Source organism: Paramormyrops kingsleyae, chromosome 18 (genome assembly GCF_048594095.1).
Source record: "Paramormyrops kingsleyae isolate MSU_618 chromosome 18, PKINGS_0.4, whole genome shotgun sequence".
Classification (NCBI taxonomy): domain Eukaryota; kingdom Metazoa; phylum Chordata; class Actinopteri; order Osteoglossiformes; family Mormyridae; genus Paramormyrops; species Paramormyrops kingsleyae.
Window position 1 is genome coordinate 25,754,181 of NC_132814.1, and position 16,936 is coordinate 25,771,116.

Here is a 16,936-nt window from a genome sequence, read left to right on the forward strand (position 1 = left end):
ATATAATCAAATATTCATAGTTTAATACAAATTGGTCAAAATGTTCTTCCTTTCATATTCTGTGGCAGGGGATATCAAGTTTATATTGTTACCAATTGTAAAAATGTTCTTTGATATTTTGTAAATTTCTAAAAGCATGTTAATTTCACTGTCTATCATTTTATGCTTTTTAAATGTCATGATGTATAATGGAGTTACACATAGTTTATACATAGTAAGCATACACTTATGTGAGGTAGCTAATGCATTCAATAAGCTCCAAGTCTACTTGCACTGATTGCATTAACTACAAATATGCTATCACGTCACTGCAATTGTCATTTTACTACAAATGAATTTCCATTCTATGCAGATTATTGACTATATCTTAATTGAACACAATCAAATTTGGAGTTTGTATCTAACTTACATTGCTTGCAACTGTACATTTTTTTAAACTGGATATTCTGTTTTTTCCCCACATCTCCCACACGAGATCTGAGTTCTGACATTCCAGAGTATAGATGCCTTAGCGACTTCTTTGTAACTTTTGCTTCGTGCACTTTGTTGAAATGCCAACAATCATTACAGTCAATTCCCTTCCAATGCCAGTTGCTGTCTTGATTGTAATATAGTTTTTTTTTTCATTTTATACAATATTTTAGATGCTTAAAATAACAGGTCTGTTTTTTGTATCAGTATAACTTCAAAAATAAAAGTTCTCCTTTTCATTTAATTGGCATCATTCCCTAGAGGGTTCAGGGTTTCAAACTTATAAAATGTGTTCAGTCATCAAGACAAAAACTTGCACAATCAGTTTATAGGCGTTTTTCTGACCCCGTGTGATCTGACAGCTATATTCTGCTTCTATATTATTATTTTGCATATCTGAATGAACGAGATGATCAATGGGTTTCATCAAGTGAAAAGAAGTTGTTGGTGCTGTCGGTTCACACACGTTCCCATTAAGCGGATCGAGGCCTGACGATCTTCACATGAAGCCGTATGCATTTTTCCTGCTTCAGTGACAGTTTGGTACTACTTGAAATTATAAAATATTATTTCAGCCATGTGTTTCTCTCATAACATGGGCGTCGTTTGGTCCGATCACTCGGAACTATATACCAGAGTATTTTAGCCCCGATGCCAATTATCCTCCTTCAAAAATAAAAAAGTCAAACCCCAGGTAAACTCGAGTTAGCCCCTGATCTTTTCAATAGCTAGAAACTCCCCTGCTCCATAGTGTAGCTAATCCAATCATTATTTCTCTTTAGATGCAAATTAAACGACAGATCACGTCTAAAACGTGAAAATCACGTTTTAATTGCATTAGCCAATATCACAGTATATGCCGTGTTAGGCTTGTAAGTGATCGAATGAGAAAGATTTCCGCATCCTAAAAAATACAGATATAGTTCTTACCGGGGACGCGCCCTAGCACGGGAACTGGAACAAAGCGCGTTCTCGTACATAGGGAGCACGCCGCTTGCAAGCGGAGAATCACACACAGACACACACATACACACACACACACAGGCACACACACACAGACACACATAGCGAGAGCACTAATGGTGGCATCGGGTCGCAGCAAGCCGTTGATGATCTATACACATATCTCTCCGTGTTTGATTTTTTACTCAGAACATACAAAAGGATAGGAGTTAAACGTAATAAAACGTATCTGTATGAACGGGGGACACGAACGCACACTATGGTCCGGGAAACCAGACACCTATGGGTGGGGAATTTACCTGAAAATGTGCGAGAGGAGAAAATTATCGAACATTTCAAACGGTGAGTTAACGCTTAGCTCGTTAGCTACAAAAAAAATCAGATTGAAAAAACGGAGTAGCCAGCCAGCAGCTAGCTCCTGTGCATGGATGCCTTTCTCTTGGCGCTTCGTGGGGATGGGGACTAGTTACTCGCTTCGTCGTGAGAAATGTGTAGCTGCCAGAATATGGAGACTTGAGAAATAAGAAAAATTGAGAGATTGTTGCCAACCTACATGCATTTTAAACGTTTTGTACTTGTGTTGTTTATCACTTACGAATTTCAGTACCGGGAAGGAGGACTGAATGCAGGCTAGTTGACTAACCATCTAATAGTCCCCACAGCCTGCTAGTCAGAAAGGTCTGTCGAAGAATACGTGGGACAACTAGGTAGCTGTCCAGCTCATTTGTGAGGAATAAATACTGTATTCAGTACTGAATATGGAGGACCCAGGATGAAAACTGCATTAGAAACGAAGCAGCATGTGACGCGTCTCCTGTAACACGGTTTAAACGCTGTACTGGTCAGATAACTAAATATTATATATGCATTTATTCATGTATTTGCAGAGGTTTCGCGGTCATCTTGTTTGCAAATACGTGAAGTGTGCATATATTCTAAACTGTATGCATATACTTCACCATTGCATGTTTATCTCCTACTGTTGACATTTCCAGATTTGAACGTTGAGTACCGTTTTGCAAAGTTTGCCAGGTCGTAACAGCTACAAGAGGCAGACAGCTAGCGAGTCAAGACCTTTTCTCTGAGAGGCATCTAAAACAAATTACTGATGTTCCTTTAGGTAGATTCACGTGGTGCTGACAGAAGCCTTGTTTTCAGTCAGAAAGAGAATTATACATCGCAGAGGTGTAGTCGACCGTCAACCTAAGGGTGACCACTGTCATCAAAGTCGGCGAGGAAACCGCGAGGATCGTTAACTCGCAGTATATTGGTCTTTGTTGATATGGAAAATGTGGCACACTGAAGAAATTATTTTGATCTGATTACCTTTAAGGGGATATGAACTTTGTATTATTAAGATCTGTCGTTGGTTATGTTACAGATATGAATGTAGACTGCTTAAAAAGACTCGCATCAGGTAGACGTCGCCAGAGCACGATCCTGAAAGATTTCAGATTGCTTAGAGTTGCAACGTTAAATCTCCAGGTGCACTCTGTGATATGGTTCTTAAAACCCGTTCCCCTTCGGAATGAAATGTATAACATCCCAATAATACTATGATTCATAGCAGAACGCGAGCACTCTCGGTCTGTCTGCATGCCTTGTTTCCGCGGACCTGGAGACTTAAGCACATATAGCATGGAAGTCGCAGGGTCCACACTAAGTCAGGGAAAGCCCGTAAGTAAAAGTGAACTGCAATGTTCAGTAGTTTTATTTTGTTAAAGGAAAACATTGAGGGTCGTTAGTTTAAAATCTGAACTTAGAGGTCTGATCTGGTGTTGTATTACTGATGCTGAGAGATGTGGAAGGAAGGAAAGACTTGCGGATTAAATTATTCCATTGGAATGTGTGCTCGAAATTGTACGTTTGTCTTAAAAGGGACTACTTTACTGTTTTGATGTTGATCAAGAAAGTCGTGCATATTGTTGTGCAAATAGGTACAATTTCCCCTTGCTTAATGTTCCCACCTCTGTATTTAATAATTACATGCTTTGAGATGAGTTTTATCAATGAGTTTGCTATTACGATAACGTTGTATTAGTTTATCAGTGAAATATATTACGAGGCTTAAACCGATTGTAAACAAACGTCAGATTTTTAAATAAAAGAGCATTGTCGTCCGCTTTACACCTGGTTGAATAATGTTCTGTAGGTTAGATTAGCACTTACACTGAGAAAATGTAACTGATCGCTCTGTGATGTCTTAAAGCAACTTTATAGGCTAACGGCGATTCAGAGATTGCTTATTTAAATATATCTCTGTTTTTTGTTATTTGATACTTGCACTTACGAAATACATTTCTGGTTTTGCAATATCTTGTGACATAATCGATGTAGCCAGCAATGTCCATTAAGTTCATTTTACTCGTAGCCTTTGACGACGGGAAGACATACTAAGGGGTTGCAGCATTGCACATATTGTTTGACACAGCCATGTGTGGTGCCTTTTATTGCAGCTAATTTCCGTATATAATGCCGTAATTAACCGGTTTATTAAAAATCTGATCTGACCGACAGAGCAGTGAGCAACGCGCCTGAAAAAATACCCTGAGGGAGATTCTGGTTTTAGTTGGACTGAAACATTAAAACGGATTTTAATAGGGTGTACCTTGTAGGTTAAACAAAAAAAATCTGTTATACTGTATGTATGCGATTATTCAGTAGCACATCATTCCTAGATTCCCGACTCCAGGGCTATTTTGTAGCAATACAATTATTAGAACTATTAGCTAGTCATATCTGATTATATGGGGGGAGCTTGCAAAAATGTGCGATTTTAAATTTAATGAACGTATTCTCATCCTTCGAAGAAAGCTATAGCTATTCTCCGTCTCTGTATTCCTTGCTGTCATTGGGATGCAACGCCTTCTCTTATGTTTACGGCTTTTATAAATGCATTTTTTTTGTTGAGTCTTAAACGATTGTTACGGAAGTCGCACACAACGGGGTAATAAAACTGAGTGTAATACTTAAGTGGACTTGCGCTGTCTCGCAATGAAATGCTGCTTTTGCCCTGTCTCAAGTGACGGCTGGGGAAGCGCTAAAGCGTGCCAGGAGAATGCAGGGGAGGGAGATGTCGGAGGTGGGGGGAAGGGATGGTGAGTAAGCAGTGTGAATGGGCTTAGAAAATGGCGTCGAGGATCGTCAAGTCAGTGTGGGAACCGGTCAGCTTTGGGAAAACAAACCGCAAACGAAACGGCAAAATTGTGACCCAGCGCCTCATTGCATCCGCTAGGTTTAATACCCACACACACTTCAGACATGATTATGCAATGCGGCCATTTTGTTGAGCAAAAAACACAAAGTACTTAATGTAGTACTGAATATAATAAATATGAAGGTTATTCTTCAAAATTGGCTATATTTATAGTCAGTGCATGTCGAATTAATAATGATACAATTTTAATATATAGTGAATGGGGATTTCTGACACACTTCTTATGGTCTGACTGCTTGACTTAAATTAAAAGTATGGTTTTCAAGGTATCCAAAGCAATAGCCATACATCAAGGCATCTGTTTAAAATGAAATTATTATTATTTTAGTGTAGATGTACATGGATCAATAAGCCTACTTACAGTACAATAAAATCTCTTTTTTAGATGTGTATATAATACACATATTCAAATTTCTGATTCTATGTTCTTAATATCCTTAGTGTTGGCGTTTTGCCTCTAGTTGCTTGGTTACTGTTGCTTAGTGAAGTTGTTTGACAAAATGCAAGGTACCATATTAACCCTTTGTCCTGTGTATTTGTAGTGTGTGTGTGTGTGTGTGTGTGTGTGTAGTATTTTTAGTTAAATGCTCCTTCAAATTACTGACTTCCTGTGGGCATATATGTAGTAATAAAATCTGGTTGTCTAGATCCAAATAAATTGTTCGGTCCATTAAAGACCAACAGATAAGTAGATAACCCTATATTATGAACACATTAGCTGGCAAGCTGCATAAATGTACATGACTGTTATGACAAATTGCTTATAAAACTGGACTGTTTCTAAAGCTCCATATTGTTTCTAAAGCTCCATATCGTACCCATTTTCTCTGGTGCTGGCATCATGGTAAATCTTTTGTGTAAGAAATACTCTGAGATTCATTTGGTTAAAATGCCAGACAGCTCTGTTGTGCAATATTGGCACCATCTTGCCATGAACAGAGCCCAGTTCATTTGACCAGTTCCTTAGCCCCTGCATGATCTATATGACAGCATAACTGTGTCTTTTGACCAAAGTCAGTCTCAATGCACTTTCTCTACCCAAGAGTCTGTTGTTTGTCATTCGGCTGCCTCAGACTCTTAGTTAGAATCATGGATGGGAAATGCTGATGTAATCTTTTATTTAAATGATATCATTGGACGGTGGCACTGCCTCCATACCTGTTGGGTTTAGAAGAAGAATACAACTGCAATCTCTTGCTTACCTTTGGAGATAACAAAGTACTGGCTTTTGATAGGACTTTGATGCTTGATGCTGAAGTTCCTGTAGCTGTAATGTTCATTGCTATTGGTATCATTAATTGGTGCTTTTCAGTTGTTCTTAGAACATTTTATAGCTGGACCTAATCTTCAGTGATGGCAGTGTGAGATTTGGGGATGTCATTTTTATAAAACAGCAGAAACATTTTTCTTTCTATGAGACGGGATTTTATCGTAAGTTTTACTTTTTTGTTGTTTTTTTGCAAAACAGTTTCGTAGTGATGGCACATGGCTTTATTTAGCCATCTTGTAGAAGGTTTTAATGTTTTATTTTTCTGTTCTCTTTTTTGTAATGTAAGTTTATGAACTTAATGACTGCATTTAGAAAGTGAAACCTTAGTTACCTTTTTTTTTTTCAAAACATATCCCATATAGCTTAAATTTACACTATGATAAAAATGTTTTTGTTTAAAGTTGGACCTTTTGAAACTAAATTAAATTTCGCCTCAAAATTGAAATTTTATGTTTATCCAAATTTTAGAAAAATCTGGTCTAGTTTCTGTGATCTGTGAAATATCATTAGTGTCAGGCAAACATTTTTCAGCATCTCCTCCTTTGTTCATGCGTCAACCGCCTCTGTGTCCACTTTTCTTCCACAGGTATGGGAGGGTGGAGAGTGTCAAGGTCCTCCCCAAGCGGGGGTCAGAGGGCGGCGTGGCGGCTTTTGTGGATTTTGTGGACATTAAGAGCGCCCAAAAAGCACATAACTCCATCAACAAAATGGGAGACAGGGATCTGCGCACCGACTATAATGAACCTGGGACCATCCCGAGTGCCGCACGTGGCCTGGACGATAGCCTATCCATAGGCTCTCGCGGTCGGGATGTTTCGGGGTTTGCGAGGGCGGCAGGGGGGCCAGTGTACGGTCCCCCGACATCTCTCCACAGCAGAGAGGCACGCTATGAGCGCAGACTGGATGGGTAAGTCAACAAAGATTACCTGAGGGAAGTGGAAGCCGAATGGGTGTTAAACTGAAAGCAAGAAGGGGGCTGGGGGACTGATGAATGGGGAGGCGAAGGTGAAAGACAAATTGAAGCTAATTTTTAGTGTAAGGGATACCTTGTGAATTCTCTGGGATGAAGGATTAGTAGTCATGGGGAAATGTACATCGTGTGTACACATACATGTCTGTATGTGTTTGATACGTGTATATTTATGTGTATGTTTGCGCATGTGTGACAGTGGAAAAGGCAACTTTGTGTATTTATTGGTTGTGTACATTCATATAAGTATTTATGCAGTATATTGTGTTACTGGGAATTCCCTACATGAAATTTACTGGATGCTTTGAATGTCACATTTGTGGAAAATCCAGGGCAAGTTGTGGATACAGTAAGTGTCCAGGGATGTTTGGATGCAGGAGGGAGCCCCCAGTGGCCATTTCTGGGATCACCTGATATGGAGTACAGTACAACACATGGTGGATTAATATCATGCTTCTTTTGTTTTCAAACCAGAACACTCAAAATTCATATTTATATCTATATATGTATATAATTATGAATTGGATAAGCAAAAATAGGTCCGATTTTGCACTTCTCTTAATGATGGCCTGGTTACTTGTGACCTTCAGTTCCTTCATGGTCTGGATTTTCATGGATAATATTCCCAGGATATGTATACCTCAGCTGGATTTTCATTGGCCGTTCAAGGATATTCAGGCGTATGTGAGTGGTATTGTGGGTTTGCGGTTTCTCTCTGGAATTATTTGTCTGGTGAGAGGGCACGAATATATGATGTGACTTTTGCCATTTATTTCTTTATTGAGAAAAAAAGACAGGAAAACAAAGTGAGCACATGACTCATTTTTCATTTTTAAATCCCTTTTGGTTTATTTATGGTTTATTTCTGTTTAATTGTTTGAGAACAAAATGTGGAATTTAAGAAAGTACTGGGTAAAGAGAACAAGATGGAGAACTAAGTCGGATCATATAAAACAAATGAACAATCTTTTGGGAAGTGCTTTTTTTGTGGTGGGGTTGAAGAAACCATCACAGAAAAGGAACAAGTCTCTGTTTCACCATGGATGGTACTGCTGCCATACATTTTTTTTCCCTTTGGATTACTCAAATTCTTCCTGGACGTACCAGGATATTGAACTATGGATTCAACTATAGAGAACTGAGAAAATCTTTGCTGTCTAAAAGCCCATGGTACATCCAACCTACCTGTCCTCTCTAACTGCCACGGTGGAGATTTGGCCAATCCGCTGAGATCTGTTAAGGACATGTTATCCCTCTGGATTTGTGAAATGCAGAGAAAATGGACCTGACAAAATTCAAAAGTTTGAGGTGGGATTATTGTAACAGACTGAGATAATGTATGACAATGGCTGCCATCAACACTTCCAGCCTGGGGATTGTAGAAAAACTTTGAATGGAGCTTACTTTGCTAAATGGAGGAACATGCCGCAGCTTGTTTAATCACTATTGGAGTTTGCAATATTTGGGCTGAGGGTAGAAGGTGGATGTACTGCTGTCATTGGGAAGACGTTACTTAAGAACTGTCACTTGAGATTTAAAAACAAAATATATATTTTTCTCCGATGTACATTTGTAAATGTGCTTGACTTGGGCCGTCAGCTGCAAAGTGGATGATTTTTTTTCACGTTTCTTTATTTCTTACTTCCTTTATTGCCCCATACAGTGATTTATACACATCCGTACATTTTTTGTTGGAACTGTATATTTTCTTGGAAAGCTATTTTGTGAAATGTTTTCCATTTTTACCCAGTTTCACCAAGAAGCAATGAAAATGGCATATTGACATTTTGTGGATTAGTTAATGTTTCAGCCCCTCCAAGCAACAAGTGCTCTTCCATATAAATGAGGATTACTACTGTTGAAAGGCAGCTGTATTTTTTGCTTTTCTTGCTTTTTTGCTCCATTTTTATGTCCATCTTACTTTTGCATTTTACTTTTTTTGCTCACAAAATTCTGTCTGCCTAGTTTGTATTTGGGATTATAAATCGGGTTACTGCTGTCTGGAAAAGGTTGGTATGTCCTGCCCTGTGTATTTTAGCTCCCCTCATTAACCCTGTTCAGCTCTGCCCCTCTTTCTATCCGTTTGTCTGTCTCCCTCACTAACAGTAGTAGCTTGTAGCAGTGAAAGAGGCTGTAAGGGTCCAGTGCAGCTTCTCACATGCCTGCCTTATGCGCTTCCCTCACTGTCCCCATCTTGCAGTCCTTGCTATTTCAGTGCCTCTCGTTATTTACCTCTCTCTCTCATTCACGGGTAGCTCCAGTTTTCCACAGCCTCCATCTGCACCCTGCTGCAAGGCGGCAGTACATTATTCCCTCTTGGGTTGTAAGCACGTTAGATTTTGGATTGTGCAGCTGGAGTGGTGGTGGGGGGGGGGGGGGGCAGTTGCAGCATTGTTAGGGGGCGGCTGAGATTAGCATGAGAGCAGGATAGCAGTCAGATAGCTCTACTGAGACTCAGGATGCAACCTGTTTCACTTCGGCAAATCTCAGGGCCATCGCTAGCGCCTGGGTCACAGAGATTGCCTCAACATCCTTTTATTTCTCTTCCTGAGGAAGTTACATATGATAGTGAGATGTCAAATCAGTGGCACGCTTAGTAAAAAAATGATAATAAAATAATAGTTTAAACATAGCTGGATAATGTCTGGTGCCAGTTAAGCAATAGGTATATGTTAGTATCAGCTAGTCCATGTATATAAGTCCACTGACGTAACTGTCACTAAACACTCATCTACTGACAGTGAAAGAAGCAGGCTGGCAATTTTAATATGTTTACATTAGATGTTTGGGGTTGAGTTCAGTGTCTCTCAAGTTTGTTAGGCTCTTCCAAGTTTTTCTGTACATTTATACTAGTGATAGTCATTAATGTTGGTGTTCTCTGATCAATACGTTAAGGCTGTTCTGAGACGTTCATCCACCAATTTGTCCACTATTCTGCTTCCAGGCAAGCAAAAATGTTTTATGCTAAACAAAACAATTCTTACAGAATTAGCTAAATTAGATCTGGATTATCTACTAGAACTAGGCTACTAACCTAGTTTTGTTCCATTGACATAACTTTACTAAAACAAATAAGATGTATGCTTAATAAATTAAATATAGTATAGCTGTAGAGGTGTTGATAAAGACTTAAGCCCCACTATCTGGAATAAGATTCTAATGTTTACCATGAGAAATAATTGTACTTATTTTCTAAATATTGGATTAATTAAACTGTATGGTTTTGGGACCAGTCCTCTGCTGCCGCTGCAGAAATTTTCTAGCTAGAGTAATAACTCAAAAAGTATTTGATGGATTTTTTTTTCAAGCTTTGCAGATGCATTTTATGGGTGGAGCACTGGAACTGATGAAATCTTGAGTCATATTGTCCCAAAATTGAAGCACAGTGCATAGTGATAGCAAAGAATGTGGCAGTTTTCACATGTTAGCACCATAACTGAAGAAGTATTTGAAAGATAATTTTCAAACTTTGCCCTAAAAAAATCACTGTAAAATTGAAGCAGTGCCACTTAGTGGCAGCAAACGGAAGAGTGGCTGCAGATGACATTTGGCCTTGTAAATGTGATAAGTCAAACGATATTGACAGATCCCCCCCTTCCCAAAAAATGAACATGAAGACTGAACGATATTGAAAAACATCAAATTGCGATATTTTTGGGTTTTGCGATACCCATATTTAATATTTAATGGATGTTTTTCAAACTTCCCATGAACACTGTGTAGGTCATTTGTTCTCAAACTGATTTTGTGAAGTTTATAAAAAGTATATATCCATCCATCCATCCATCCATTTTCCATCATTATCCTTCTGAGTCGCGGGGGTAAAAAGTATATACATTTTTTTTTCATTGCCACTCCCTCCCTCACACCCACTGAAATTTATCTGTAACAATCTGTGAGCTGGTTTGTGAAATTTATTGCGGGGGACCCCCTGCTCAGCCCCCTGTCTAATTATGTTCAGCCACAGATGCAGATCTGGTGAATATGATTACATTGAGAAAGGTTGGGATTTTAATAAAGATTTTTTGAGAGGTGGGAAGCATATGTCAGGGGGATAGGGATTTCAGTGGTTGGGGGGTATGGGAGGAGTAGGGATTACATTGGGGGAGGGTGTTGGGTCACATCTGGGGAATACTCTGTTGTTGTTCCAACGGCATCCAGTAATGTCTTTTATATTCACTGAAAACCACTGTTCTGAAAAAAATCCAGTGAACAGTGAAGCACTCAACAGGATTCAACAGTAAACTGGAAGTAAACTGGTAAAAGTGGGGGTCATGTGTGGTCAGTGGACTGGAGCACTGTGCCTGTGATCAGGTGGTCACTGGCTCAGATCCCTGCATTGGCAGACTGGGTTTATGCTTGGTCTCCTGAGCAAGGCCCTTAAACGCCAGTTGCTCCAGGGTCTGGTTGACCCTGCTTTTGTATGTCGCTTTGAATAAAAGCATCTGCTAAATAAAAATGTGAAGGTAGTCCCCGGCCGAATGGTTCCTGCTATTAGCCAAGCTGCTATGAGGCTGTGTTAACTGAAGGATGGCAGTGGAGAAACAAACTTCTTCTATTGTGTCATTTTGTGATTCCACAAGAGGTAAATGCAGTTTCTTTGAGTCTTAAGGCTGACTACCTCTTGTTTAGAGCTTCTGAAGGGAAAATATAAGGTGCTTTCACACTGCCAGAATTTTTTTCTGGAACCTGAACCTTTTTCAGGAACCAGGGACTTTTTTGCGTGTTCATACGGCAGGATCTCGGCCTGATTGTAGTTCCTCAGAGGCAGTTCCAGAACCCTTTTTAGTACCAACTCCAGACTAGGTACAGTAATTGCTTCACCACAAGCACCGGCTCTAACTCGGAAGTTATGCAGAAGGGCAGAAAGAAATGTAGCAGAGCAAAAAGTTTGTCAGATGGAATTATTTTTGTACCTTAATTAGATTCAATGCATCACTTAATATTTTTTTTGTTTGTGTTTCCATAAAATTTGATCAATAAGCAATATGCTTTTGTCTAATATCACTGGTGCCTGTGGTGAAACTTGCCAGCGCTTATTAGCGGGATCACATTACAACGTTTTCTTATTTTGTGGAAAATGAAACATCAATCATTTGGCTAGATTTAATAACAATCCTGAACATGTCATGGGTGATATAAGTAAAATATAAACAAAGAGCTGCGTCCCATTTTCATTGCAATCGGTTCCCCCAATAACTAACAAAACAACTTATTTATCTTCCGTTGTTTTGGTGTGGCCGTGTAGTTTTGCATGAAATTGTGCGAAGTTTAACCTATGAGCTTTTTGCCTCTCCCATGCTTATTTAGCATAAAGGTCCCAGTTCCTGTTGTGTCGTGTGAAAGCTACACACAAAAATGGCCAGGAGCTACAAAAGTTCCAAGTCGAGACAGCCCAGGAACTTGTAAACCGGGATCGGGTTCTGGAACTTTGGTGTGAAAGTGAATTTAACTGGTATCAGATAAGTTTTTTGGATAGTGTTAGAATTCTTCTGTCCTTCCATCCCATGTTGCATTTCCAGTATATTTTGCTAAAAATATAAAAGGAGGACTTTGACACCCATATAAATGTTTCTAAACGTATGTCTATTATTTTACTGTATCTACAGCTAATACAAAATGCTACATTTTCGTTTTTTTGCAACAGTCCCCACCTCATACGTTTTGGCATGGTGTAGGTCTCAAGGCATATGCAGTTTTTAAGAATATAATAGGTAAACAGTATCAGCAAGTTAAATGTGCAGTTATACTGCACTCCTGATGATCATTAATTCTATCAATATTACACTCAAAATTCAGTACAACATTATGCTTCATGTAAGTGTAAGTGCTGTATGTGCTTTATAACTATATAAAAAACCTTGTTGAGTGTTAGGCTATAAATTACATAATGTCCTTTTAAACATTGTCGCCTTTCGGCCATTTCATTTTTTGATTTAGTAGCTTACTTTGCTGAACAATCTATATAGAGTAATGATAAGCATGTGTAACTAATTCACTATATTCCCAACAGGCTTTTTCTCTGAGGTTCTGCCGGGGGGGGTGTTAGGTGTTGCTGAAAGAAGGAAGTGTCATTTAGGCTTCGTTGGCTTAGCATGGGGGAGATGCGGCTCCGCAGTAGTTAGCGCTCTTCCCTCACACCTCAACCATCAGTCTCCACCATGCCTCCATGTGTGTGGAGTGTCCTTTGGGTGCTCCGGTTCTCCCCCCAGTCCAAAAACATGCTAAGGTTCATTTGAGCTACCATACTGAAAGTGATGTGTGCGCCCTACAGTGTGTTGGTACCCCATCCTTGGTTCTTCCCTGCTTTATACCCATAGACTCTTGACCCTGAATAGGATCAATGGCTGTAGAGAGTGGATTGATGGCTGGTTCTTAAACAGGAATATTGATGTTAGACCCTTTAAACCATTTTTTAAACCATTTTAAGGCCAATCTAAGTTCACAGTCGTATTTCTGTCTTGGGGCTCAATGAGAGTTTCTCATTTGAAATAAATATGTTCCGAAAAGTAGAAAATTATCGTAATACATTGCTAGTCAAAAGTTTTTGAACAACCTATACTTTATCATTTTTGGTTAAACGTCAAGCAATTTACTCATCGTAAATATCCTGTTACAATTATTTGATGGAGAAGGAAGAGGAGGGAATGTAAAAAGTGATGACATAGTCATCACACTGGACCCCTTTGGGATGATTTGAGATGAAATAAATAAAAAGGCCAAGGTTACACAACCAGCTAGTACTGTGCACTCATTTTTGGACACTTCTCTAGCAGCTCCGGTGTGAACGTACAAACGTGTACTTGGACTCGATAACTAATATAAGGCAGACAAGTTTGTTCAGCTGTAATCACTGTAACTTGAACCTATGATGTATCATGTTTTTATAACCTCGGTAGTGTTCAGGGCTGCACGATATTGGAAAAATTTCAAATATCGCAATGTGATTTTTTTTGCAATAAATATTGTGATATTTATTGTAAAAAATGAGGTGGAAATTTACCGTAAATAAAAACAGCCAAATAGAACCTGTTATGATCTACCAGTAGAGTCTGTAATATACGCTGGTGATGTTGCTGTGAGTTGTGTTGACAAGGCTGTGCCAGCAAATCACAGGGTTTTGCTGAATTTCTTCTCTATAGAATTTAAAATATTTCCATTCAGCGGAAGACAGATGTCTTTTGGTCACCAGTTTTTGTTCACTTTTCTCCTCCTCACTCATTTCTGTTAAATTTCTCACAAATGTGCCGTAAGGTCTATGAGTGGGTCCAGCAGCAAGGAAGAGAATGATTATAATTGTCTTGAGCGCATGCAGAACTCATGCAAAGCAGTGGGGATAAACATTACACTGACTTATAAACAAATGCTAGATCATTTTGAAAAGGAACAATCATTAAAATTGTAAAACCTGCCAAATTTTGTCCTATGAAGGGTAAAAATGTTTTATCAAAACCTATTGATCTCCATTCAGCAAATCTTACCATTTCTAAGATTGCTTTTCAAAATACTGTCAAAATACTGTACACCTCCATATAATGCCTGGCCAGTATGACGGTATGTAGACTTAAATACTAATCCCAATCCAGTTTACTATCGCAGTCCTTGCGACAATTGCATATGCATGTACTGCAAACCGCGTAGTGTTTTGTCATTTATTTAACATTTTTCATTGATTAATTACCATTCTGTAATGGCAATGGTTGGTTGGTTCCTTCCTCGCTAATTGTAATGTATATATTATATTATATTATATTATATTATATATAAATGATTACTCAATGAACCATCAGATTAATCAGTAGATTATGCTATTATTGATATAGGGACAGTAATTACAATCAACATCCATTGTAGATTATCCGGTGGTGCAGTGGTTAGCACTTTTGCTTCACACCTCTGGGACCAAGAGTCTTCCTCTTGGCTCCATGGATGTGCAGTTTACATGTTCTCCCCACATCGTCGTGGGGTTTCCGCTGGGTACTCGTGTCCCTCCCCCCCACGGCCCAAAAACATGTCATACGTGTGCATGTGTGTATGAATGCTGTGTGATTGTGCCCTGTGATGGGTTGGTGCCCCATCCTGGGTTGTTCCCTGCCTTGTACTCGTAGCCGCCAGGATAGTCTCCAGTCCCCCACAACCCTGAATAGGACAAGTGGTTACAGGAAATGGATGGATGGATGGATGGACATTGTAGATAAAGGCTGTATAAGTGCTAAACTGTAACTTGGTGGAACTTCTGTTCAGTGTGTAAATTAACATAAACTATGGAAGAGAAACATATCATTTGAAATGCTTAGGAAAAACCAGCAAGAGGGAATTATTTCCAGTCAATAATGTTATTTATTATATATATTTTTTATCACAGTGTATGTAGGTAAAATACGGCTTCTTCAGGGGTAAAGCAGATACATCCTGTTCAACACTAAGTTGGCTTGCATTTCTGTAACTGGAGATTTATTTTGCATTTGTATCATTTTCTTATATTACTTTTTAGCTTGTATCACTAGAATAATGTCCAGTAACATATACTGAAATATAAAGTATTTATTGCTGGGCACTCCTACAGATATTGCTGCATTAGTCTAGGTTTTGCTGTGCTTGTTCACACTACTATGGCACAAAACACTTTTGAACAATAAAGCCAAAGTTACATTCTTTAGAGCAGTAAATGGCCTTTCTTGTCTTATTTTGTATATTGTCCTTTACCCTAGTGCATGTGTATTGATGGTGTTATAATCTGTATTTTATATGTGTTGTATAAAATGTAATAGATATGTATGTAGGCATGTATGTTTGATTAGACAGTCTAGCATTATGCCACTTTAGTAGGTGGGATGTGGTTTCTAGCTAAGCTGGCAGTAATGGGATTGTTCCTCTCTCCTCCCTCCGTCTCCTGACCCTCCCCTTGTGTCTCCCAGGACCTCCGACAGTCGGGATCGTGCCTATGATCACAGTGCCTATGGACACCACGAACGAGGTGGCGGCGGAGGCGGTGGTTTCGAGCGACCGCGACACTACGATACAGACTATTACCGTGACCCGCGGGAGCGCGCGCTGGCCGGAGTTGCCTCCGGCTCTGGCTCAGGTGGTGGTGGGGGCGGGGTCTCCAGTGCGGTTGGCCCGGGGGCTGGAGGAACGGGGGCCGGCGGTGGCAATGCTGGCGGAGGTGGGAGCGGCGCCGGCGGAGGAGTAAGCGGGTCTGCGTCCGTGCCGGTGGGTTATTACGGCTCGCGCGGCCGCAGTCCTGGCCGCTTCGAGACGCCGGAGCCGCGCTACGAGGCTCGGCCTCGCGAACCCTTTACTCTGGCCAGTGTGGTTCACCGTGACCTGTATCGTGAAGAAAGAGGGCGCCGTGGAGATCGCGTGTACCAGCACAGCCGCAGCCGCTCGCCGCACTCCTCGCAGTCGCTGAACCCCTCCCCACAGCGGCTGGCCAGCCAGGCGGCGCGCCCCCCCCGCTCCCCCAGCGGGTCCGCCTCCGGCAGCCGGTCGTCCAGCTCGGACTCCGTCAGCAGCACCAGCAGCAGCAGCAGCGGCAGGTATGTGACACCCCTGAAAGGGGCTTCAGTGCTGAGGATGCTGGGATACTGTCATCTGTCAGATATCATTTCACATCCCCCACATCTAGCTGCCATGCCATTCATTGTTCTGACGAGTCTGACTTCTGTTTTGTCACATGAATAATAGTCAGAAATGATTAAATATCCAAGAATGTTGATAAACACACGGACTCTAAATTTAGAATTAAATATGATTTTTGACATTAAGACGAATGGCTGTGACCCTGTAATATTTAATCTAGTGAGTGATTATTAAAATTCTTTCATAAGTTTATAAAAAAAAGCAGCAGTAAGGAATATAGTGCATAGTGTGTTATAAAGGGCGGAAATGAAGAATCGGTCACGTTTTTTCCCATTACTCTGATGAATATTACCGCCTCTCAGGTCATCAAGCCTGGGCCCATTTATCATGAGGTCTGTGTTTCTGTAGGCTCAGGACCTGACTTGTCAGTTAGCATATTGCTGCTGGGCTGCACTCCAGTACA

General features: G+C 40.1%; 1 protein-coding gene across 3 annotated transcripts in view; it reads left to right on the forward strand.

Annotated features, from left to right (window-relative positions):
* The first annotated feature begins 1,438 nt into the window (after positions 1-1,438).
* The window catches only part of spen (spen family transcriptional repressor), a 36,372-nt gene continuing 20,874 nt past the window's right edge, over positions 1,439-16,936 (forward strand). For 2 of the 3 annotated variants that reach the window (XM_072702393.1, XM_072702394.1), the window contains exons 1-3: positions 1,439-1,776; positions 6,508-6,828; positions 15,810-16,430. In XM_072702393.1, the coding sequence (XP_072558494.1) occupies positions 1,694-1,776; positions 6,508-6,828; positions 15,810-16,430 (1,025 nt within the window). In that variant the 5' untranslated portion in view covers positions 1,439-1,693. The remainder of the gene's footprint in view (positions 1,777-6,507; positions 6,829-15,809; positions 16,431-16,936) is intronic. The other variant, XM_072702395.1, reaches the window with a different exon arrangement.